Genomic DNA, 24,763 nt, shown 5'->3' with positions numbered 1-24,763 from the left:
ACCCCCTCGAGTAGTGGTTTTCAAAGTTTTTTCACCAAGCACCACATCAGAAAACACTGGCTCTCCAAGTACCACCATAATGACCAACATTAAAATATAGTAGCGTAGTAGGCCTAAACATCCTTTAAAAACAAGTCAGGTTTTATTTGACAAGTATATTTAATAGTGTTGGCCACTGTAACATCGCACAGTTTGAACAGTAACAGTGTTTAGTATTTATTTAGTTGAGAAAAGTTTGAGAATCACTACCCTAGGGGGCCGCCAAAAAATATCTGTTGTTCAGCTGTAGCAGTACTCACTTGTAATACACTTTTCTACAACTTGTGGCAGTAATGACAATATCTAACAAACAGAAGTCTGGAGTTATAGAAGTTTCTTAAGACCAAAAAAAATAAATAAATACAATTTAAATTTTTTTTGACTAAAGTGGTGAAGCTGTATTTTCATTTGTACTTTTAATTTCATTGACAGTTTATTTAAGAAACACATGGTGGAGTTCTTCCTATGACTGTGTGTGTTCCCTCCGGGTACTCCGGCTTCCTCCCACCTCCAAAGACAGCCACCTTGAGATAGGTTGATTGGTAACACTAAATTGGCCCTAGTGTGTGAATGTTGTCTATTTGTGTTGGCCCTGCAATGAGGTGGCGACTTGTCCACCGCCCGAATGCAGCTGAGATAGGCTCCAGCACCCCCCGTGACCTCAAAAGGGACAAGCTGTAGAAAATGGATGGATGGATGCTCGTTGTCTTTCTGTGTGGAGTTCTCCCTATGACTGTATGTGTTCCCCCCGGGTACTCTGGCTTCCTCCCACCTCCAAAGACATCCACCTTGAGATAGGTAGATTAGCAACACTAAATTGGCCCTATTGTGTGAATGTAAGTGTGAATGTTGTCTATCTGTGTTGGCCCTGTGATGAGGTGGCAACTTGTCCAGAGTGTACCCTGCCTTCTGCCCCCAAGCAGACAAGCAGTAGAAAATGGATGGATGTATTTATTTTAGCACAAAATAATTGTAAGGAAAAATAAAAATGCATCCCTTTTAATGAGTGCTTTCTTTCGCAGTATATTAAATTTGTATTTATTTTCGTAATCAGCTTGACATAAGCCTTCATTTGACAATGTATATCTTGTTTAACTGTAAGTAGGTTAAATATAGTTATTGAATACGATTAAAATCAAGAGTAAGATTAATAATTCAGTGTTAATATTTGAGAGGGTGCTAGGCCCCTCCGCAGTGGAAAAGTTGGGCCCCGAGGTCAAAAAGGTTAAGAACCCCTGGCTTAGGCAACAAGTCACTTTTTATTCATTCACCAGCCCTGGCATATTGTCATTAAAAGAAAAAAAAGAAGGAATGACAACTTTATGCTGATAAAGCAAAGACAATGCACTTCAGTTCCGCAATTGGACTTTAAAATAATTTTCAAGTCAGACACAATAATTCCCCGGTTGAAATGCACGCTACATAATTTAGTGTTAATTTGCTAACAAATTGACTAGTTTCACTTTAACCTTCCCCTTAAAGACAAAAAATACAAACCTTTTGACAATATAAAAGAAACAAAAACCCAGATTTGAACACCGAAAATGGGGCGATTAAAAAAAGGAGGGAGATGTACATTTGTTATTGCTTGAATATTAATGAAACGCTATTCTTCCGAACTTTTATCTTTAGCCACAGGCTGCAGTGACAGATGGCCAGCTGCCTGTGCCCATTAGGCCCAGTTTGGGCCTGTGACGCCTCAAAAGGGGACAACAGGATGACTTTCCGTCTATCGCCTTACACTCAAGTTACTCAATCCAAATACCGCCGCCTTACAGGAGGGCGCGCAGCCTCGGCCGATTCCCCTTTTAACTTACGTGTTCAGCGGGAAGCCCGGCTCCTCTGTTTTCTCTGGGGACGATCCCTGACTCACTTATTCGCCTTGAAGGGACTGACACCTGACGCCCGGCGCACTCGCCTCTCAACGAGAGTAAGATTCAAAGGGCACCTCGTGGTATAGCAAAGTATCACAGTGTTTTGGGACGTTAGGCCAAAAGCCTCCTTCACAGTGTGGAACAGGCTGTGGGGGATGCGGCACTCGTCGTTCCATGGAGGGATAAGACAAGGCAGACGGCAAAGACCAAGCCAGCTGAGCATAGAGCGGGTGAACCAGTTTGTTGTGTATATCTTCATGTTTCAAATGTTACTGCGCCACTCTGCTCTTGATACCGCACACCCCCTTTTTTTACTGCTCTTGGTTTGAACCCTTAAAAAGCAAGCAGATCCCTTTTATCTGCAAAGTCGGAAGCCTGAGCTGCCGTCAGGCCCGGTTGGCTGGCGGATCACGTGTTCGTTGGGACGAACTGGTTCCGACGCTTGCTTGGCAGTCATACGCACTGACCTAGAGAAATTAAGATAGAGATTAGATCAAAACAGTTGCTAGATGTCTCAAAATGGATTGATAAGCACACCCACACAAGCAAACACCCTCTAAACAGCCCTGTTCAGAGCAACCTGTTTTGTCTTCCATCCATCCATCCATCCATTTTCTACCGCTTGTCCCTTTTGGGGTCGCGGGGGGTGCTGGAGCCTATCTCAGCTGCATTTGGGCGGAAGGCGGTGTACACCCTGGACAAGTCGCCACCTCACCGCAGAGCCAACACAGATAGACAGACAACATTCACACTCACATTCACACACTAGGGCCAATTTAGTGTTGCAATCAACCTATCCACAGGTGCATGTGTTTGGAGGTGGGAGGAAGCCGGAGTACCCGTAGGGAACCCACGCAGTCACGGCGAGAACATGCAAACTCCACACAGAAAGATCCTGAGCTCGGGATTGAACGCAGGACTACCTTCGTATTGTGAGGCACATGCACTAACCCCTGTGTCACCATGCTGCCCTGTTTTGTCTTGTCTAATGCAAATGCTGCTCCTCGACTGCAGAAGCAGTTAAGTCATAAGTCTGGCCATTTAAAGGGTGGATAAGAGACAGCTAGTGAGCGTTGTTCACCCAGAGAACAACAGCTCGAGTCTTATTTCAACACCAGAAAGTATAGACAGGAATTAGCCCTGAAGTCAAGACTTTATGGACTTCAGTCTTATTTATTTGAATTAGGACAATGCATATTCATCAACATAGAGCAAAAATGTAAATATGTGGGACTTAGCACAATAGCTAACTTTCATCCGTTGTCCTAAAGCGGGTTAATAAAGTAAACATTCAACAGGTCATGATACAAAAGAATACATAAATCACACGTTACACATTACAAGCACACCATAAGCACAGCCCATGGACAAAAAAATAAAACAAACAACAAAAAAACAAGTGAATGAATGTGCGTGCATGTCTGCTTAGTTTTCAACCACTGTTTCAGTGCAGTTTTAAATGTTAAATAAGTGTCACAGTTTTTGACATGGGCTGGCAGCCTGTTCCATTACTGTATGCCTCTGATAGACCCCACCATTTGGCCAAATGTAGTCTTGCGCCTTTGTTCGTTGCAGTCCCCTCTGGTCATTGACTGATATTTTTTTTTTATTAATAAAATCTATCAAGGGAGGGAGAGCTAGTTTATTTAGAACTCTAAAGATGAGGCAAGCAGCCATGAATATCTGATAATTATCTAAATTCAAAATACAAACCCTGTTTCCATATGAGTTGGGAAATTGTGTTAGATGTAAATATAAACGGAATACAATGATTTGCAAATCATTTTCAACCCATATTCAGTTGAATATGCTACAAAGACAACATATTTGATGTTCAAACTGATAAAAAAAATAAATGTTTGTGCAAATAATCATTAACTTTAGAATTTGATGCCAGCAACACGTGACAAAGAAGTTGGGAAAGGTGACAATAAATACTTATAAAGTTGAGGAATGCTCATCAAACACTTATTTGGAACATCCCACAGGTGAACAGGCAAATTGGGAACAGGTGGGTGCCATGATTTGGTATAAAAGTAGATTCCATGAAATGCTCAGTCATTCACAAACAAGGATGGGGCGAGGGTCACCACTTTGTCAACAAATGCGTGAGCAAATTGTTGAACAGTTTAAGAAAAACCTTTCTCAACCAGCTATTGCAAGGAATTTAGGGATTTCAACATCTACGGTCCGTAATATCGTCAAAGGGTTCAGAGAATCTGGAGAAATCACTGCACGTAAGCAGCTAAGCCTGTGACCTTCGATCCCTCAGGCTGTACTGCATCAACAAGCGACATCAGTGTGTAAAGGATATCACCACATGGGCTCAGGAACACTTCAGAAAACCACTGTCAGTAACTACAGTTGGTCGCTACATCTGTAAGTGCAAGTTAAAACTCTCCTATGCGAGGCGAAAACCGTTTATAAACAACACCCAGAAACGTCGTCGGCTTTGCTGGGCCTGAGCTCATCTAAGATGGACTGATGCAAAGTGGAAAAGTGTTCTGTGGTCTGAAGAGTCCACATTTCAAATTGTTTTTGGAAACTGTGGACGTCGTGTCCTTCGGACCAAAGAGGAAAAGAACCATCCAGATTGTTATAGGCGCAAAGTTGAAAAGCCAGCATATGTGATAGTATGGGTGTGTATTAGTGCTCAAGACATGGGTAACTTACACATCTGTGAAGGCGCCATTAATGCTGAAAGGTACATACAGGTTTTGGAGCAACATATGTTGCCATCCAAGCAACGTTACCATGGACGCCCCTGCTTATTTCAGCAAGACAATGCCAAGCCATGTGTTACATCAACGTGGCTTCATAGTAAAAGAGTACGGGTACTAGACTGGCCTGCCTGTAGTCCAGACCTGTCTCCCATTGAAAATGTGTGGCGCATTATGAAGCCTAAAATACCACAACGGAGACCCCCGGACTGTTGAACAACTTAAGCTGTACATCAAGCAAGAATGGGAAAGAATTCCACCTGAGAAGCTTAAAAAATGTGTGTCCTCAGTTCCCAAACGTTTACTAAGTGTTGTTAAAAAGAAAGGCCATGTAACACAGTGGTGAACATGCCCTTCCCCAACTACTTTGGCACTGGTTGTAGCCATGAAATTCTAAGTTAATAATTATTTGCAAAAAAAAAATAAAGTTTATAAGTTTGAACATCAAATACCTTGTCTTTGTAGTGCATTCAATTGAATATGGGTTGAAAAGGATTTGCAAATCATTGTATTCCGTTTATATTGACATCCAACACAATTTCCCAACTCATATGGAAACGGGGTTTGTATTATACTTACTTAAAATATTACAATAATGATACTTGTTACAATAATTAATACAATAATGAGGCTTTTTGTCTAGAATTTTTAGTGTTCTCTTGATGAGAGACTTTAGTGGCTTCAGGATATTCTCTGAGGTATGGGACCAAGTGTGTTTGTCTCCATCTCCGGAAATAAATTGAATGTCACAGATGAATAATTTCTCGATTCATAGCTAAATCCTCCAATTATCCAGATGAGAGGCATAATTCATAATGTAAAATAACTTTGACGAGCCGAGACGCGATGCAGCAGTAGCGGAAACGGCAGCAAACAAGACAATGAAGACATCGCCGGCTTAATGCTGTGCTGCATAAGCTTCTTCTTCTTTACAATTTTACGACAGTTTGCTTCCATATAGGTTGCATTACTGCCATCTCCAGTTTAATTTTATAGTTGCATTAGAGTCTCTACTTGAGTCCAGTGCAGCATAAACTATAGTTAGCTCTCGGTTAACAATGCTAAAAATACTTTGTCTGCGTTAGTGCTTATAATGACAACATTACTAAAATTTGGTTAATATTCAGGTCACGAGATGTAAATAGAGTATTGTTTGCAGGTTTTGGATGGTTATTTAGAAAGTTTTGTCAGCAAAATAGAGAGCCATCATTGACTCCATGGTTGTTAGCAGATTTTTTATTTAGTTATTTATTTACTACTTAGAATGCCATAAAAAAAAGAAAAACATATGTGTCCATGTCTTATATAGGGATTGTGAATAATAGACCACACATCTTAAGAGTGCAGAAGCGTTCCTCCGGTGACGTCAATCTCCGGAAAAAGCTGAAGGTATTCAGAGCGGAATATTCAAAATGGCTGACTGAATTTGTAGCATTTTGTGTTGTTTAGATGGTATTTTCACATACTTTGTGGATTGTAAAAACAATTGCATATGGTTTAATGGATACAATGAAACACAATTAAGCATATAAAGTCAACTTGTGTTTCCACTCTACTGGCCCGAATGAAGCTGAGATAGGCTCCAGCACCCCCCGCGACCCCAAAGGGAACACGCAGTAGAAAATGGATGGATGGATGGATGGTACTTTAAATATTGGTTTGTTCTGTAACACTTTAAGATGTATTTAAATTAAGTGTGTAAAAAAACCCCATCTATAATCATTTCTGGCAGGCGTCCTGCTTAGCGGTCCTTTAACACACCGTGAAAACATCTCCGTCTCATAATCATCTAAGAGTAGAACGATCACTCTGTTCTAAGAGAGCACCGCTTGTAGGTTCAATTTGCACAATTGAATATCGTATGTTGTTTCTTAATGGGGAAAGACGTTAATGGCTCTTGTTTTCATGATAGCATTTAGGATAGCGAGCTATGGCCGGGCGGTACATTACAAATGATACAAGTATATTTTAGAAAGAGGTATGTATTTGACACCGATATATGTAATCCTTAATGTGCTCTGTCCCCCTTTCCTTGCCAATCCCGTTTTTCCACGGATTTTGCTCTCAATGGCAAAATAATCCTTAGCAGTATAGCCAGCAATCGGGTCCGTTTGACTCAAGTCTTGGCAACAGTCGGCATCACTCGGGGCAACATGTGTTCATGACAGCAGTGTGGCGGGTTGCGATGTACATGATTCTATCAAATAAATAATGCCAGAGTGAAGGATGCCCTTGACAACGATGGAAAACACGTTTCTGCCAAAATACAAACTTTGTGTAAATAGGTATGTTTCTAGTTGCTACGGTAAGATTTTTGTATTATTATTAATTTAATTAATTATTAATTTGTTATATGCGCTTCCCAGTCACAACTACTTTGATCAAGCTGCACTGCCACAACACATACAACATCTGAAAGGGTGTTTAGCTGCAGTGGCAATATTGTCCGCTGCTACACAGCATCCTGCAGTTAACAACTTGGGTGTTTCTGCCTTAAATTTTTAAGGTAACAAAGCTCTTCTTAAAAAAAACACTAAGATGAAAAGAAACATTTTTTCAAGTTGCTACTGATGTTTAAAATGTCCTCTTAAACGAAGGACTTTATTTTATATTTTGTTCTTTTGTGTTTTTGTTATTATCTGAGGATTTGAGCATAGCTAAAGGTTTGTTTTAATTAAGATTGAAGATTATACTTTACTGTTCTTATATAATTTTCAAGGCTTTTTAATCTTTTCATGTACATCTATCAATGCATGAAACTTGAAAATTTCCAGAAATGTATTAATGTAAATTTCCAGAAATGTATTAATGTTAAGTATTTCTTTCAATAAACAAACCTGACACCCATATTTGGGTTTGACTTTGTCTAAATTCACTTTCCAGAAATATACAGTACAGGCTAAAAGTTTGGACACACATCTGCTTATTTCAGGAAGCTTTAAGCCTGTTTTGTACTCAAAGAGTTTGCGGTTGACCACCACTGGTTTTCACTTCCGCGAAGAAGTCACGTGTCGAAATACAAGCAATTTTGGCCGTATACCGATATACGATGTACAGTACAGGCCAAAAGTTTGGACACACCTCCTCATTCAATGTGTTTTCTTTATTTTCATGACTATTTACATTGTAGATTGTCACTGAAGGCATCAAAACTATGAATGAATACATGTGGAGTTACTATACTTAACAAAAAAGGTGAAATAACTGAAAACATATTTTATATTATCTTCAAAATAGCCACACTTTGCTCTGATTACTGCTTTACACACTCTTGGCATTCTCTCGATGAGCTTCAAGCACACCTGCAAAGTAAAAACCATTTCAGGTGACTACCTCTTGAAGCTCATCTAAAAAATGCCAAGGGTGTGCGAAGCAGTAATCAGAGCAAAGGGTGGCTATTTTGAAGAAACTACAATATAAAACATGTTTTCAGTTATTTCACCTTTTTTGGTTAAATACATAACTCCACATGTGTTCATTCATTGTTTTGATGCCTTCAGTGACAATCTACAATGTAAATAGCCATGAAAATAAAGAAAACACATTGAATGAGAAGGTGTGTCCAAACTTTTGGCCTGTACTGTACATCGTATATCGGTATTCGGCCAAAATTGCTTGTATTCCGACACGTGACTTCTTCGCGGAAGTGAAAACCAGTGGTGGTCAAACCGCAAACTCTTTGAGTACAAAAGAGGCTTAAAGCTTTCTGAAATAAGCAGATAGGAGAAAAAAATCTAACTATGCAATGGAATAGATGCCTTTACTTTATAAAAATAAATTTGTTGAGGAAATTGGTATCAAAACTCTCCCAGATAAATCATGCCTCGTTTTTGCTCGTGTAAGGTTGCATTTCATGATTTAACTTTGTGTCTACTGATGTTTGTTGCTGAGTAGTGTGTTTTCCTCGTCTTTATCAAAATATAACTATGTATATCAACATTGTGTATGTGCTGAAAGCCTAATGTATGATTGTTGCCTTTGGTAAAAGCTTAAACTCTTTTAGGTTTTGCTCACATTTGCTTTCTTTAAATTTAGAGATGCCGAGTTGGTGCTTTTTGAAACACTCACAGCAAAGATGTGTTTCAGAAATACAAACAATATCAGATAATACTTAAATGGGAAATAATAAACGTTAAAAGTATATTAAACAAAAGTTTACCGGAGTCATCACTCTTGCATTCTTTGACTATACCGTCTTGGACTGTAATGTGAGCTGCATGCCTTTCTCGTCGTCGTTTCGTAAAATCGTGCACTCTTCCACCCTTTTTAATTACCTCTCGAGGAACTCTGAAGAAACGTTTATCCTTTTTGCGATTTGAACGATTCATACAGCCGAAAACAACACAAGCATACGGCATTTTTTCTTTGAGAAAGGCAAAATGGCGCCGAGTACCCATTGAGAACAAAGCAAGCTTGACCACACGTATATTTAATAGGCGGGACGTGATGTCAGTAAAATCCAAGCAATATCGGGATATAAGTTTTAATCCATATCACCCAGCCTTATAGCTAGCTGATGCCAGTCAGTCCGTGAGTTTTTTCAAAGTGTGGCTATCAATCATGGTTTTTCGATAATTTTGATGTAAAACGGTAATACTGTCGGGTGTTATCATTAATACAGTTTCCTGTTACTACATCCCTTATACAGAAATATCTTAATTTTACCTGTCTTGGCATGGATTGTCCGGAGGGGTATCCTCTGATGACGCACTACCCAGAATCCTCCGCCGGGCTTCTGCATATTCCGCCTCACGCTGCGCCAAAGACTTCATCTGCTGGGAAGGCCGAGTTGAGGAGGCGGCAATCCCTGCAGTACCGTTGTTTGACGGACGCTTTAAAATTCGAATTTGCGTCGGCGGTACTGAAGGAAGCGATACGTCCTGGATTACAATGGCAGTTCTCACTGGTGAACTTGAACTGGCCTTCCTGCACATAGGAGAATTCAGAAAATGAATACATTGAAATAAATGTGTTTTTTAATACTTCCATAATTTACTTACTTTGCCTCCTGATTTTTTTTCAGTCGTGCTTCAAGTCTTCTCTCTATTTCCTATGGAGATATATGTTGTATTTGTTGCAAGTCTTTAAAGAAAATGCTGCCTTTGCAAATGCTTGGTTTTGAATGACACTGTCAGTGAAGTATTTATTCAAGAAAATGTTTATAATCGTAACTGTAATTTGCAGCACTGCATTGAATTTCTGAGATGGTTTATTCCACCTGTATACATTTATTATTTATAATTAGGGATGGATACAGGGATGGTACTTTTATAGGTTTCGATTGAATTCCGTCTGTACTGCCGAGTACGGACTCAAGTAAAATCCAACGTTGCCAATTTTCTATACCTGGGTTGCTTGTGACGTCTTTTCCGGTTGCTGAGCTGGCACCAGCTCAACCACTTGTTAGGCAGACAGACGTATTCATAGAAAACTGCCTCTAGGTAGTGTTGCAATTGTTCATGCCAGCAACGCAAGCATGACTGATAGAAAGCACTCGAAAAAAAGGCTTTTCATGCAAGCTCGATGATACATTGCATATGCCATAACATGCTACTAATCATCATTAGCCATTTTACAGGGCGATCTGCGTTCAAAGAATTACGGCTTATTAGTGATTCCCAGAGCCCAAAAAAAGTCTGCGGGCTATAGAGCGTTTTCTATTCGGGCTCCAGTACTCTGGAATGCCCTCCCGTTAACAGTTAGAGATGCTACTTCAGTAGAAGCATTCAAGTCCCATCTTAAAACTGATTTGTATACTCTAGCCTTTAAATAGACCCCCCTACTAGACCAGTTGATCTGCCGTTTCTTTTCTCCTCTGCCACCCTCTCCTTTGTGGAGAGGGGGGCACAGATTCGGTGACCACAGATGAAGCGCTAGCTGTCCAAAGTTGGGACCTAGGGTGGATCACTCATCTGTGCATCAGTTGGGGACTATTAAATAGATCCACTATGGACTGCTCACAATATTATGCTAGATCCACTCGACGTCCATTGCACCGGTCACCCGGGGGGGGGGGGGGGGGGGGGGTGTCCCACATCTGCGGTCCCCTCCAAGGTTTCTCATTGTCATCCCATTGGGTTGAGTTTTTTCTTGCCCTGATGTGGGATCTGAGCCGAGGATGTCGTTGTGGCTTGTGCAGCCCTTTGAGACACTCATGATTTAGGGCTATACAAGTAAACTTTGATTGATTGATAACTACAGAAAATTGGTACTGTATAGTACAGATATCAATAGATACTATAATAGCGACAAATCTAGCGACTCTTCACGGTGTTATTGGAGGCTTTTCTTGTGTCTTGGAGACGAGCAGTGGCACGTTTTTGTCTAAATCAGCCAAATATTAAAAACTGGTGGTGTACGTATATATGGTAATGTCACCGTATATTTCATGTGGTATATACACTGTGCATTGCTAGCAATAGCGCCTGTGTTTCCTCTTCATTCACCGTGTTTGAAGGTTGCAGAAAGAGTGCATATTTTCCCGTAAATTGTTTGTATTCAGATAAATACTTTAATAATCCCCTTGAGGAAATTCAGGTGTCAGACAAGAACAGACAGACAAGGCAAGCTAAAAAAATAGCTTTCGTGGATGTGGCCATCATGATTTCCGACCTCGTAACTGAAAAGTTCACAACTCGGCTGTGACGTTATTTACGGCTCAGACTTCCAACTTCTAAGATACTGTAACTGGAATGCAGCATTACCAAGTATAATGTAATTTAAAAAAATGTTTTTAATCACTGTCACGCTAAAATTAATCACTGCAATGTCCCAATTTTCTGTTCTAATCATTCCAAAAAAAAATTTAAATTCACTTTTTATTCCTCCCACGACGGTATTCCTCTCTTCTACAACGTCCAAAGCAATGTATTGTGCAAATTAGGCGATTACGTCATCTAGCGACTTGTCGTGACTTTTATGACAACCTATAGCTACTTTCCTTACTGAGGAGTTCGCAACATTGAGTGCCTCCATATTTCTCCCACGACGGTATTCCTCTCTTCTACAGCATCCAATGCAATATGCAAATTAGGCGATTACGTCATCTAGCGACTTCTCGTGACTTTTATGACAGCCTATAGCTACTTTCCTTACTCAGGACTTTGCAACATTGAGTGACTTTTTATTTCTCCCACGACAGTATTCCTCTTCTACAGCGTCCAATGCAATATATTATGCAAATTGAGCGATTACGTCATCTAGCGACATCTCGTGACTTTTACGACAGCCTATAGCTACTTTCCTGACTGCGGAGTTAACATTGAGTGACTTTTTATTTTTCCCACGACGGTATTCCTCTCTTCCACAGCGTCCAATGCAATGTATTGTGCAAATTAGGCGATTACGTCATCTAGCGACTTTTACGACAGCCTATAGCTACTTACCTTACTGAGGAGTTTGCGACATTGAGTGACGTCACTATAAGGCTGCGTTCCTCTTTCCGAGGTAAACGAAACAAACCCCAAACAATTCTCCTAACGCTGTTAATTAATTTGAATTAATTTGTACATAAACCGTGCTGCTGTAGCATGCAGTTGACAACACTTCCCCAATAATCGCTAGAAAAGGCAGCTATGACTAGATATGGCCCATATTGTGTCGTGGACAGCCATGTCGCAACAATGCAGTGCATCCTTGTACTTCGACAACAATCAGCTTCAAATCAAATGACTATTTGAGCCCAATTAGATGGAAATTAAACATTTGCATCGACAAAAATTACAAATATGGAGGAAAATCACGTGTCACTTTGACCTGCGTTTGACAGTGCGGCCTGCTAGGGTTGTTTGGAGCCTATGTTAGCTAAATATATCCGTGTGTATAAAACTATACTGCTGCACTGTTATTATAAAGTTAAGACTAAAAACCTAAATGACCTGACCTAAATATATGCAGCTAAAAATAAGTAGACATAATTAGGTGTATATTCCGCTGTGTTGATGTTTCCTACCCCGCTGTCTGCGGCTTCCTCCCAGCTCTCTGCGACCTCCTCATCCTCCATTTTAACGCCCCGTCGCCTGCTTCCCTCTTCGGCTCAACACCACCTGGCTGCTTCCCATCCACGCAGGTTACGGGCCGGGGAGCAGCGTCTCTTAGCTCGATTCTGATCCAAGTATTCCGTCCGTTTTCCAGCTGTCTGAAGAGGGGACTTCCCTGCAGAGTACCCTGGTCGCGTGTTAGCTTGCTAGCTTAATCATTCCTTGTTGTTGTGGTGGTGAATGGAAGTGGGCACTGTCACGCCAATTTTCTTCCCATTACAAAAACCTTCCTAGCACCCATTTACTTCCGGGGTCATTTCCGCTTACGTCTTTGACAGCGATCGATAGCACTTCGTTTGACTCTTTTTTATAATACAGCGTTAACAAAACGTCTATTAATCGGACAAGTATTAATTTGACAAATTAATTTGAGGATATTCCTGACTGCACATTTGACTTGTGGACATATGCGGAAATGAATAACAGTGTACAATAAGTTAATTCATTATAAATCAACATTATCAAACTTTATTAAAACTAAATGTATTCGTTAAATTCAGTTTTTTTTAGTTGTCTGTGTAAGTGAACTAAATTAAAATGACATTTATGTGCACATATGTACCTCAGTGAAGTCAGATGACCCGTGGTCAGACAAACGACAGTATTTAGAATAAGAACATAAAAATAAAGAAAAACCTTGGGTATTTCTTCAAGACTTTAAAATGAGACAAAAAACTGCAACGTAAAATGATTTTTTATTGTTTACAAATGTTTTGTTCCAAACATTGCACGAGCTGCAGAATGGGGAACACAGATAAAGGACAAAGCGTCAATTATAATCACAAGTGGTGGTCACCTCAGAAGTAGACATGTTATAGTGAACAGGTCTTAAACCACATCAAGGTACAAACCAATAAAGGTTATTAGATTATTATTTTTGAACCAGTTATTTTTCCCCCCAGCTTACATATTTCTCCAATCATTTTTTTTAATGGAGCAACATAGGTATGATACAATTTATTCACTTTTGTGTCATGGCATACCAGTACTGTATTCAGATATTCTTTGATGACGCAGTCGATGGCCTGGACTGAGTTCTAGATACCCTAAAGACTGGCTAAAGAATGCCCTGCAATAGGCCGCTCGCCTTGTCTGTCCAATAACAGAACCTCTGGCCGTGCCTTTGGGGAAATTGAAGAAAAGCTCTTCAGATTACAGTTACTAATCCATCCATCCATCCATTTTCTACCGCTTGTCCCTTTTTGGGGTCGCGGGGGGTCGCTGTAGCCTATCTCAGCTGCATTCGGGCGGAAGGCAGGGTACACCCTGGACAAGTCGCCACCTCATCACAGGCAGTTACTAATCATGATAAACAATACATCAGGTATTTCAAGAAGTTCTCCTACCCTTCAATGCCAAAGCGCTCCATTAGAAGGACACATCACCAATGCCGGATTGACTGCATGTCCAGCTAGAGCAGATATAACAATGAGTTCATTATTTTTACCTCTCAGAGCCGCTTATTTTGAAATCTTTTAAATATCTAAATACTTACCACACTGTAGTGAAAAGTAGTGTCCGTACAGAGCCAGAGGGAGTACTAAAAATAGAAAATAGTCATTTTTCTGAGCACATGTAATAATTGTGTAATGAAAAAAATATTTCTCTACTTTGTAATAATCTACTAAATTGATTAAAAGAGCCGTCAACGTCAATACTGGAAATGTGATAGATAGGAATATCTCTGGAAGCAATAATTGCAACCAAATATTTTTGTAATTTGATGCTGTGTTTCACATTGTGGGGGAAGTTTAACCTACTCTTCTTCTTTAAAAATGCTCAACTTACCATGAGCATGAAAACACCACAGTCATTCCCCAATGTCTGGCGTGGGATCTCCTGGTAATACACATTAGCACCATGAAAATGTATACAGCCTCTGGGTTTACTACAAGAAATGTATATTTTATAGAGTAAACCTATTACCTGCATGTCTTTTCCAGTGAGCTCACTCCAGCTTCCTGGGACGATGTGCTGTGCAATGCTCCTGCAGTAAAAAAGCCAAATGTGAATAAAATAAAATGCAATAAGCCACTTGGCATATTTAAACATGAAGACAAATTGTAAATAAACAAGTGAAAATTCTATTAGAACACTGCCAAAGCATGAACAAAATATTGTTTCACCAGTACTGGTCCATGACTCTGTGGTTGGGGACCCCTGTAGCACACCACTGGAACATGGCTAGAATGGGAACATAGCCGAAAGAAGAACATGTCTAAAACCTGCTCACCAGTTGTTTCTGGTCGGGGTGCAGCTCCTTTTTCCAGGGTGATGTGGGGCCAGCATATGTATGGTCCGAGAAACAATGACACTGGACATGTGTCAATCATACAAATAGTTAGAAAGCTACATGTATGGACACATAAACACTTTTTTTCTGAAAAAGTACCTCAGTTTCCTCCTCCGATGATGAAGTCAGCATTTCAGCATCTCCTGGAAGCACAGGGGCTGAAGGGGAATCCTTTGGCCAGCCAGGGTGAGTCCCTAAATGAGAGAGGAGGCATATTATGATACAGGGGAGGGATATTAAGATCTCTGAACAAAAATGCCTGTAAACAGCATACAGTTTGACATACTCGAGCGCAGAGGTTTCAGTGATGCATACGGGGTCATCATATGCTTGGGCTTTCCATCCAGGGTCTCCAGCCTAACCATATTGTTTGGAAGAACCTCCGTAACTCTAACATCAAGGGAATGAGTTCTGGCTTGGTCATCACCAATATGACAATCATGAAACATTTTACCAGTAACGTTGTGGTTAGAATTCAATATTGCATTCAAGCATGTGAGTACATTCAGACTGAACTACAATCCTAGAGTACAATAGTCAAAGACCACCATTTAGTTACCTCTTTCTTGAATTCAGTGCCCTGGTCAGTGAGGATAACTTCAGGCAAACCATGAGTAAAGAAAATGTCCCTCAAGGCCTGTGGGGCACCACAGAAATTATATTAGTACAACTAATAATTACAATATAATTGTATATATATATATAAATTACGCACTTTAGTGGCTTTTTCCCTTTCTGATTATGGCCATGGGTAAGTGAAACACCAAAATATAAAGAATACCTCCTTCACATTGGCTGCTGTCTTTTTTGGGAATGTTCTTGCTTCAACCCACTTGGTGAAATAAATTATGCACTTTAGTGGCTTTTTCCCTTTCTGATTATGGCCATGGGTAAGTGAAACACCAAAATATAAAGAATACCTCCTTCACATTGGCTGCTGTCTTTTTTGGGAATGTTCTTGCTTCAACCCACTTGGTGAAATAATCGGTCAAAGTGAGACAATATCTGTTCCCCTTAGATGACTTTTTCACAGGTCCAAAGAGGTCCACACCTAGAGCATGAATTCCAGTTCTCAGTTTAGCAAATATTTGAATGTGGACTGAGTTTTTGTATAGTTGTGCGTGAAAAGGTGAGGGATGTGTGAATAAACCCACTCACCAACCATGTACCAAGGTGATACGACCTTGATGGGCTTCAGCTCAGGCGCCTCGGTCTTTAATTTTTCAAAGCGCTGGCAGTCAGGACATGTGCGCACCTAAAAGCAGTAATAAAGGGAAACATATTGTAGATATGATTTGATTCCACAACACTTTGCGACCTACTACTAACTACTAACCTGACTGTTTCAAGTAAAAATAAAAATTAAAAGCAAATATCTTCCTTCTAGGAGCTTGCTTACCCAATCCAATGTGTCCTTTGTGATGGACCGCCAATAAAACCGGGGAGCAATCTTCGCTTGCATCCTCCGTGGTCCAAAATGGCCTGCATGCATGGGCTTTGGTTAACACAGCCACTTTCTACTCCTCTGTCCAAATGACCCTTCTGTTCCCATGGTACAGGACCTCTTCTACACAGGACAGCAGCACACACAATATTGTAGTGAAATGGTTTCAACAATAATGTTGATTTAAAGTACAGACATTTAACAGTATTATATATTAATTAATATTAGTGAAATGGTTTCAACAATAATGTTGATTTAAAGTAGTACAGACATTTTTTTTTATTTTATTTTTTTATAATGTCCTGCCCAGCTTCTCAGGCAAATCATATAGTAGATGTAGATGCCCATATCGGCTGTTCAGATTTACTTTACAAAAGAGAAGTGTAGGATACTTCTCTTGTTGCCTTATTTGTATTTTGACTTTATTAAATGTATTTATATTATAATTTGGTGCAGCCGGGCCGGAGCAGGAGGGGATAGAAAGAGAAAAAAAGGAAGACAGACATTTAACATTATTATATATTAATTAATATTAGTGAAATGGTTTCAACAATAATGTTGATTTAAAGTACAGACATTTAACATTATTATATATTAATTAATATTAGTGAAATGGTTTCAACAATAATGTTGATTTAAAGTAGTACAGACATTTAACAGTATTGTATATTAATTAATATTTATTGCACGTTACCACGAAGACAGAAGTTCCCAGCAGCGGCCCTAACACTCCGCTTGAAATGTTTCGAAGCCTGCTGATGTTTGACATAAGGCCCCTGGGAAAGATAAAGACAAATATCATTCAGTGACACCACCATTTTCAGGATATTTGGATTCTATCGATTCTATCGATCGCTGTCAATGACGTAAGAGGAAATTACTATATTATAAAATAAAAAAAAACCAGCGACGGGCAGTAAGAGGAAATGACGTACGTAAGAGGAAATGACGTAAGCGAAAATGACCCCGGAAGTAAATGGGGGCTAGGAAGGTTTTTGTAATGGGAAGAAAATTGGCGTGACAGCACATCCAAATATCGATACGGAGGTAGTATCGGTATCGGGTCAATCAAAACATCTTTTGATTTAGTTGTAAGCTACTTATTTTGCAACATTGACTTTATTCTGCTCAAACAATTGTATACAATAAAATAATGTAAAGTGAATAGTTTGTGGATATCGTTACATGGCTTGTAGTATCGTATTTAAATAAGCACGTTGACATAATATTGTTTTATTTTTATCATACTCACGATCAACAAATTGAAGGCAAAATCATTCTAAACTTAATTTGCATGCAAAAATAGATCGGTATTGGTGTTTCCACGGCAATACTGGCCTTGTACAGTACTGTATTTAGTTGGTATCGGAATTTGCAGTATCGTCCACCTTTATAATACAAAGTGTCAGCAGCTATTTTTAACAACCTGCGGCACATTCTAAATATACTATATTTAAAAAATACATGAAGTAGAATACAGATGAAATGTAAAGACAAAAGGTTAATTGCAAAGTTGACTCTAACGACACACCGCATGCCATCTTCTTCTTCTTCTTCTTCTTGTGATTTTATGGCGGTTGGCAAGCAACCTTGTGGTGAGCATTACCGCCACCTACTGTAATGGAGTGTGGATCGAGGTGGATTCCTACTCTAAATTCTTTTATTTAACCCAGTGTTTTTAAAAAATGTGTGTATTGCTTTATAACCTGTGTGTTCTGAGTGCAATCCTAATATATCTTCCACTGCTAACCTAGTATTCTCTTTCGCCAACTTATTTCCCAGTATTTCCCTTTCTCTATTATATTTTCTACAATGTATTAAAACATGTCTTACATTTTCTATCTGTTGGCAAGAATCGCACAGTTCTGTAGCATGTTTCCCCATCAATTTCAATGAACTATTTAGATATGTATGTCCTAATCTCATTCTAGTAATAATGTCTTCTTCCTTCCTATTTCTATTGCCTCCTCCTCTCATTACACCTACTCTCCTCTGGACTTTGTAATACTCTCTACCTTTTGTTTCCTTATTCCAATTATCCTGCCACTTTTTATTGTGTTCTATCTTAATGATGTTCTTCACTTCTTCTTTACTGTGCTTAATCTCCATGTTTACTTCTGTTTTAGTGGTTGCTTGTTTTGCGTACTTATCAGCTAATTCGTTCCCCTCAACTCCTACATGAGCAGGAGCCCAAAGAAATGTTACCACACCTCCCGCTTTATTTATTCTGTAGACTGCCTGAACTATTTCATAAACTAAATCTTGTCTTGTTTCTGACGCTATGTTTTTTATGCTAGTCAATGCACTGCTGGAGTCCGAGCACACGACTGCTTTTCTTGCTTTATTTTCTTCTATCCAATTAATTGCCATATAAATTGCTACCAATTCTCCCGTAAAAACAGATAATTTATCACAAATTATTTTATTTAATACTATGTTTCCTTGTGGAATAACAGCTGCTGCTCCTACCTTATTATTTATAGTTTTTGATGCATCTGTGTACACCATGATGTTGTCTAAAAACGTTTCCTCAATCCATTGTTCTATCGGGTAACTATTTAAATTTCTATTCTTTAGTAATTGCATGTTTACATTTGGGTTTTCATACATCCACGGTGGTATTGCGGGGATTGGTACTGTAGGGCTAACTTTAATATTATCAATTTGAACTTTATTACATCTGTCTCCTATTATCCACCCAAAACAATTAATTTTTTTCTTCTCTTTTTCTTGGCAGTTTAATAGTACTTGATGGGTTGGATGTCCTTGCTTGGACCCTTTTAAGTTTGCCCAATAAACTACTGACAGTTGATCTCTCCTCATATCTAGAGGTTTTTCATTCATCTCTACTTGTAATGCTGCAACTGGGGTTGATTTAGTAGCTCCACAACATAATCTTAAAGCCTGTGATTGGATCCTGTCTATTTTCCCAAGTAATGTTTTTGCAGCAGATTGATAAATAATGCATCCATAATCAATAACAGATCGTATTAAACTGATGTATATTGCTTTCAATGTCTGCCTATCAGCCCCCCAGTCTTTACCCCTCAAAGCCCTCATTATATTTAACACCTTTTTAATTTTCTCCACTATTTTGCTGATGTGGGTTGACCAGTTAATATTTTTATCAAACCATATACCCAAATATTTAAATGCTTGTACCTCTTCTATATTTTCTCCATAGAGTTTAATTTGGATCTTGTTTTGTACTTTCCTCTTTGTAAAATGTATGACTTTTGTCTTTCCAACAGAGAATCTTAAACCCCACGCCGTTCCCCATTCTTGAACTTTATTTACCGCTTTTTGAATCTTCTTTTCTATATGATTAGTATTTCTACCTCTCTTCCACATCACTCCATTGTCAGCAAACAGTGCCACATCCACTAATCCTTCCACTTCACTAAAAACTTCATTTATCATTATTGAAAATAATACTGGACTTATTATACTCCCTTGCGGGGCCCCATTTTCCACTTCTCTGCTGTATTCATTCTCTATTTTTACTAATATTTTTCTACTTGTTAAGAAGTCTTTTATCCATCTATACATTTTCCCTCTAATCCCAATTATATTTAGTTTTATCAGCAACCCCTGTTTCCACAACATATCATAAGCTTTCTCTATATCAAAAAATACTGCAATTATACTTTATTTATTTATTTGTCCCTTTCTAATTTCCTCTTCCAGCTGCACTGCTGGGTCGTTTGTGTTTCTTGCTTTGCGAAATCCACTTTGGTAGTTTTTTATTATTTCTTTTGACTGTAAATAATATACTAGTCTTTCATTAATCATTTTTTCCATTACTTTACCCAAATTTGAGGTCAATGCTATCGGCCTATAATTACCTGCCTCTTCCGGGTCTTTCCCTGGTTTGCATATCGGAATTATTACAGCTTCTTTCCACTCTGCTGGTAATTTCCCTTCTTCATATATCCTATTATATAATTTCAAGACCACTTCTTTGCCAATGCTGCTTAAGTTTTTGATCATCTGATAACTCACCTGGTCTTTTCCTGGTGTTGTATTTTTAACCTTTTTCAATATTCGAACCATTTCATTCAAAGAAAATGTCAGATCTATAGTGTTGGTTAAACTATTATCATTGTCTTCCACCATTTCCCCAATATTTAAACTAATTGTTTCTTCTCTCTTTTGTTTTTCTACATTTCTCAAATTATCATTACTGTGCACTTTAACAAATGTATTTGCTAAAAGTTCTGCTTTTTCTTTATTTTCTACCACACACTGTGTCCCATCTTTCATCACATGATTTTTATGTTCACTTCTGATCCCTGACATTTTCTTGATCATTCCCCACACTTGGCCTAAAGGAGTAGTTCTATTTAATGATTCACAAAACGTTCTCCAATAGTGTTTTTTTGTCTTTTTAATAACGTACCTTACTTTAGCTTGGTGCCTTTTATATTGGATCATATCTTGGAAATTATGTGTTCTTCTCAATATTCTAAATGCTCTATTCCGTTCTTTTATTGTGTCTGTGCACGCTTGTGTCCACCACGGCACTATCTTCCTTCTTTTCCCTATACTACTCCTTGGTATGCTCTTTTTGGCTGCTTCTATTATGCACTTTGTAATATCTGTATTCAGTTGTTCAATATCTTGATTTATATCCACTTCCTTTAATGTCATGTCGGTACTTTCCCTAAATTGTCCCCAATCACCGTGATTATACTTCCATCTTCCTTCTTTTTTAGTGCTTTCTGTCCTTTGGTTTATGTTTATGTGAATGAAGATTGGGTAGTGATCACTTCCTATAGTGCTGTCTTTATTTACTTCCCACTCTACCTTTCCTGCTAACCCTTGTGACACCAGTGTTAAATCTATTGCTGTTTCTTTACCCGTAACTACATCTAATCTTGTTCCCGACCCATCATTCACACACACCAGTTCTTTTTCCTCCAAAAATGCTTCCACTGTTTCCCCATTCCAGTCATCCCTTTCACCCCACATTGTGCTATGTGCATTAAAGTCACCACACCAAATGATATTGCCACTCCAGTGCTCGACTATTTTTTCTAGTTGATGAATTTGTAATTTCTTGCACGGATTATAGAAGTTTAGCACTTTGTATCTTTCTTTATTATTCCATACTTCTACCCCTACTATTTCTAGTTCTTGTTTTTCTTTTAATATTGTATAATGCATGTCTTCTTTAATAAATATGGCACATCCTCCTCCTTGCCCATCATTCCTATCTTTACGTATTGTTACGTATCCTTTTATTATAAAGCTAAATTTTGGCTTCAGCCAGGTTTCTTGAATACATATTATATGTGGCTTATTTTTCATATTATTAATACATCCCTTTAGTTCCTGTCCGTTTGCTACTAAACTTCTGGCATTCCACTGAATAATTAACATGGCGTTAGATTGTGGTAACGTGACTCTGTCTTGTCTACTCTCTGTAGTTCACCTTGTACCTGTTCCCAAGATAGTTCTTTTAAATTGAAGAACTTTGCTGCTTCTTTGACAATTATTTTGATCTTCTCAGTTTTATTTCTTGCCTGTTCTGTACAGTTTATGACATATGCCAGGAACACAACTAGCTTGTCCATAGAAAGTCCTGTATTTGTTGCCTCTTGTTTTTTATTACTTGAACTATTGCCACTTCTGTCTCGTTCTGAACTATTCTCACTTCTATCTTGTTCTGCACTTTCTTGATTTCTTACTTTAACTGCCTCTGCGTATGTAATATTTCTTTCTACTCTGATTTGCTGTACTTCTGTTGCCTGTTTCCTAATGACACATCCCCCATACGCTGCTGTGTGATTCCCGCCACAGTTACAACATTTGACCAGATCATTATCTCCACATTGTCCATATTCATGCTCCCCTCCACACATTCCACATCTCAACTTAGCATGACACACACTGGCTATGTGCCCATAGCGTTGGCACTTGAAGCAGCGTACTGGGGGTGGAACGTAAGCTCTAACATAAAAGCTTAAAAACCCAATCATGATTCTCTGCGGGAGGACTTCCTCGACAAACTGTACTAATACAGATTCGCTCTCCATCTTTTCTCCATTTCTATATGCCATCATTCTTGTCAACATCTTGACAGTTCCCCCTTTTATTTGTCTTTTCAATTCTTCTAAATTTTCACCTCTTGGAATTCCTGTCACTACTCCTCTTGCCCCCTTTCGTTCTCCCACTTCGATTTTTTCCTTTATTATCTTATTGCACGGTTTTTGCAACCGCATTGCTTTACTTTTTTGCTCTCCATTTTTGCATTTAATCAAAAGTCGCCCGTCCCTAAGCACCTTCGCTATCTCCACCTCTCCGATGTCCTTCTTTAACCCCTTAACCAGTGTCATTAAACTTATGTCATTCATGTCTTGACTTGATTTAAATGTATATATAATCCTATAATTATCTTCCAGTCTTTTTCCTTTTTTCTACTTCTTCATCTTCTTCATGGGCTCTTTTAGCACTCGACTTTCCTTCATGTCCTCCGCTCCCCTTCTTTCCTTTCTCCCCTCTAGTCCTATCCACGTCCATACCTTCCTCGTACATCCCGTCACTATCCCCTTCCATCTCGATCCAGTCACAAAACAGTTTATGCTCAACCGCCAAGAAGATTTGGATACTCTCACGTGTTTAGCCACCGCTCTTGGTTTACTTCCGCCTTCCGTCGACCCCACAGCTGCCATGCAGACTGATTTCTTCTTTAAATCACTCAAAAATAATAATGAATAAAAATCAATGTTGTTATGACTTTTTGACCCTCCATTTACTTCAAAACAAAAAATCCACTTAAACATTTTTTTGGGGGGAGAAAATATTGCATTGATGGATTGAAACTTTTATTAGTAGATTGCACAGTACAGTACATATTCCGTACAATTAACCACTAAATGGTAACACCCGAATACGTTTTTCAACTTGTTTAAGTCGGGGTCCACTTTAATCAATTCACGGCATATTTTTTGTGTTTGCCATTAAAAACAAAAACATGAAGAAATTATAAAACGTATAATTGACGGATAGACCTGACGTTGATGTAGAGACGTAAGAAAACACACAAAAAATGTATGACCTATTTTTGGATTATTGGTGGTACTTTTGGATCACCAATAATTTTAGTCAGACTTTTTTTTTATTAAAAAAAACTAATTGTTCAAAAATAATACCGAATTAAAAGCAATGTTGACCTATTTAAGGCCCCAACTACTTTACATCAAATATTCCACTGTGAAATGTTTTGAGGAAAATATTGTATATTTAGTTTTTGCCATAAAAACAGCGTTTTGACAAAAAGGGCATAAAACATTTAAAATAAATAAATAAACTTCATATCGACAGACAGACCTGAAGTTGAGCTAGAGCAGGGGTGTCCAAACTTTATTTTATTTATATATTTTTTTCATACCAAGGGCCATGTTACAGAAAGTAAAAGTATGTGGGGGCCATTTTTATATATTTTTTTAATCTAAAAAAAATGCGGAAAACTGACATTACATATGTTTAAAGACAAAACTTAGTGTCAGCTTTGTGTTGGTGACAGTGTAATTATTTCAGGGCTGTCAGTGCAGCCAGAGGGCTTTGCGGAGAGCAGCTCTGGTTTTGTTGGCCCCCAACATCCATCCGTTTTTCTACCGCTTGTCCCCCTCAGGGTCACGGGGGGTGCTGGAGCCCATCTCAGCTGCATTCGGGCGGAAGGCGGGGTACACCCTGGACAAGTCGCCACCTCATCGCAGGGCCAATACAGATAGACAACATTCACACTCACATTCACACACTAGGGCCAATTTAACAATATATTTTATCAGCCCCAACATATTGTTGGAAAAAACCCCAATAAAAATGTAAGAAAAAAGAGCAAAAAGACGTAACGTAATGAGAAAAAGCTGAAAAGTTTATACTAATAACTAATAAAAATGCAAATTTTCACTTTTAACACAATGCTGGCACTAGGTTTTGACATATATCAATCAATCAATCAATGTTTATTTATATATATGTTTGTAGCATTGAAAAAATACTTTTCAATTGTATGACATTTTTAGCTTTTTTCTTAAAACATGATCTTTTTGCTTTTTCTTACATTTTTACAGTGGGGTTTTTTCCAACTTGCGGGCCAACAAAACTCAAGCTGCGAGCCACACTTGGGACCAGGGGCGGATTAAGAAATTTTGGCCCCCTGGGCCTGACATGGTCTTGGCCCCTCAACCCCCCGCGCGTGTGGGCGCACACACACGCACGCACTATGCAAGAAATACTGTATACTGTGAACAGACATGCACACTGTACTGTACAGAAGAGTGCACATACTGCACACACACTATTAGGTATACCACACAGACACTGACAAGCACAGGTTTCACACAGAC

At 38.8% G+C, this 24,763-nt stretch overlaps 2 protein-coding genes across 9 annotated transcripts; both read right to left on the bottom strand.

Annotated features, from left to right (window-relative positions):
* Positions 1 to 1,279: 1,279 nt before the first annotated feature.
* LOC133653662 (SUZ domain-containing protein 1-like) lies at positions 1,280 to 12,897 on the bottom strand. The gene is made up of 4 exons (XM_062053200.1): positions 12,585 to 12,897; positions 9,634 to 9,683; positions 9,299 to 9,559; positions 1,280 to 2,380 (listed from the first exon to the last, which is right to left on the bottom strand). Exons 1-4 carry the CDS (start codon positions 12,633 to 12,635, stop codon positions 2,269 to 2,271), a joined length of 474 nt encoding a protein of 157 aa, XP_061909184.1. The 5' UTR covers positions 12,636 to 12,897; the 3' UTR covers positions 1,280 to 2,268.
* A 456-nt stretch (positions 12,898 to 13,353) lies between these two features.
* LOC133653724 (uncharacterized) lies at positions 13,354 to 22,952 on the bottom strand. Of its 8 annotated transcripts, none has more exons than XR_009826768.1 (12): positions 22,934 to 22,952; positions 16,365 to 16,532; positions 16,124 to 16,220; positions 15,681 to 16,016; positions 15,525 to 15,602; positions 15,252 to 15,355; positions 15,065 to 15,159; positions 14,906 to 14,986; positions 14,599 to 14,659; positions 14,461 to 14,511; positions 14,168 to 14,212; positions 13,354 to 14,083 (listed from the first exon to the last, which is right to left on the bottom strand). XR_009826768.1 is itself a non-coding variant. In XM_062053369.1 (12 exons), the coding sequence occupies exon 1, from the start codon at positions 20,013 to 20,015 to the stop codon at positions 18,060 to 18,062; it is 1,956 nt and encodes a 651-aa protein (XP_061909353.1). In that variant the 5' UTR covers positions 20,016 to 22,902; the 3' UTR covers positions 13,354 to 14,083; positions 14,168 to 14,212; positions 14,461 to 14,511; positions 14,599 to 14,659; positions 14,906 to 14,986; positions 15,065 to 15,159; positions 15,252 to 15,355; positions 15,525 to 15,602; positions 15,681 to 15,797; positions 15,886 to 16,016; positions 16,124 to 16,220; positions 16,365 to 18,059. The 8 variants fall into 8 exon arrangements, 7 of the variants coding, with proteins under 7 accessions (XP_061909353.1, XP_061909377.1, XP_061909361.1 ...); XM_062053369.1 differs by lacking the exon at positions 22,934 to 22,952 and having other exon boundaries at positions 15,681 to 15,797; positions 15,886 to 16,016; positions 16,365 to 22,902; XM_062053393.1 differs by lacking the exon at positions 22,934 to 22,952 and having other exon boundaries at positions 15,747 to 15,797; positions 15,886 to 16,016; positions 16,365 to 22,902.
* Between the last annotated feature and the right edge of the window lie 1,811 nt (positions 22,953 to 24,763).

Source organism: Entelurus aequoreus, linkage group LG01, assembly GCF_033978785.1.
Source record: "Entelurus aequoreus isolate RoL-2023_Sb linkage group LG01, RoL_Eaeq_v1.1, whole genome shotgun sequence".
Classification (NCBI taxonomy): Eukaryota; Metazoa; Chordata; class Actinopteri; order Syngnathiformes; family Syngnathidae; genus Entelurus; species Entelurus aequoreus.
Note: the sequence above shows the minus strand (reverse complement) of the source record. Positions and strands in the feature narration are given on the sequence as shown.

Excerpts from the sequence above, each read along its gene's own strand:
- LOC133653724 (XM_062053351.1), bottom strand. The coding sequence starts at position 20,015 with ATGTTGTGGAAACAGGGGTTGCTGATAAAACTAAATATAATTGGGATT.
- LOC133653662 (XM_062053200.1), bottom strand. The coding sequence starts at position 12,635 with ATGGAGGATGAGGAGGTCGCAGAGAGCTGGGAGGAAGCCGCAGACAGC. Across the intron at positions 9,560-9,633 it reads AAAAAAAATCAGGAGGCAAA|GAAGGCCAGTTCAAGTTCAC; the intron begins GTAAGTAAATTA and ends TCCTATGTGCAG. Across the intron at positions 2,381-9,298 it reads GACAATCCATGCCAAGACAG|GTCAGTGCGTATGACTGCCA; the intron begins GTAAAATTAAGA and ends TAATTTCTCTAG.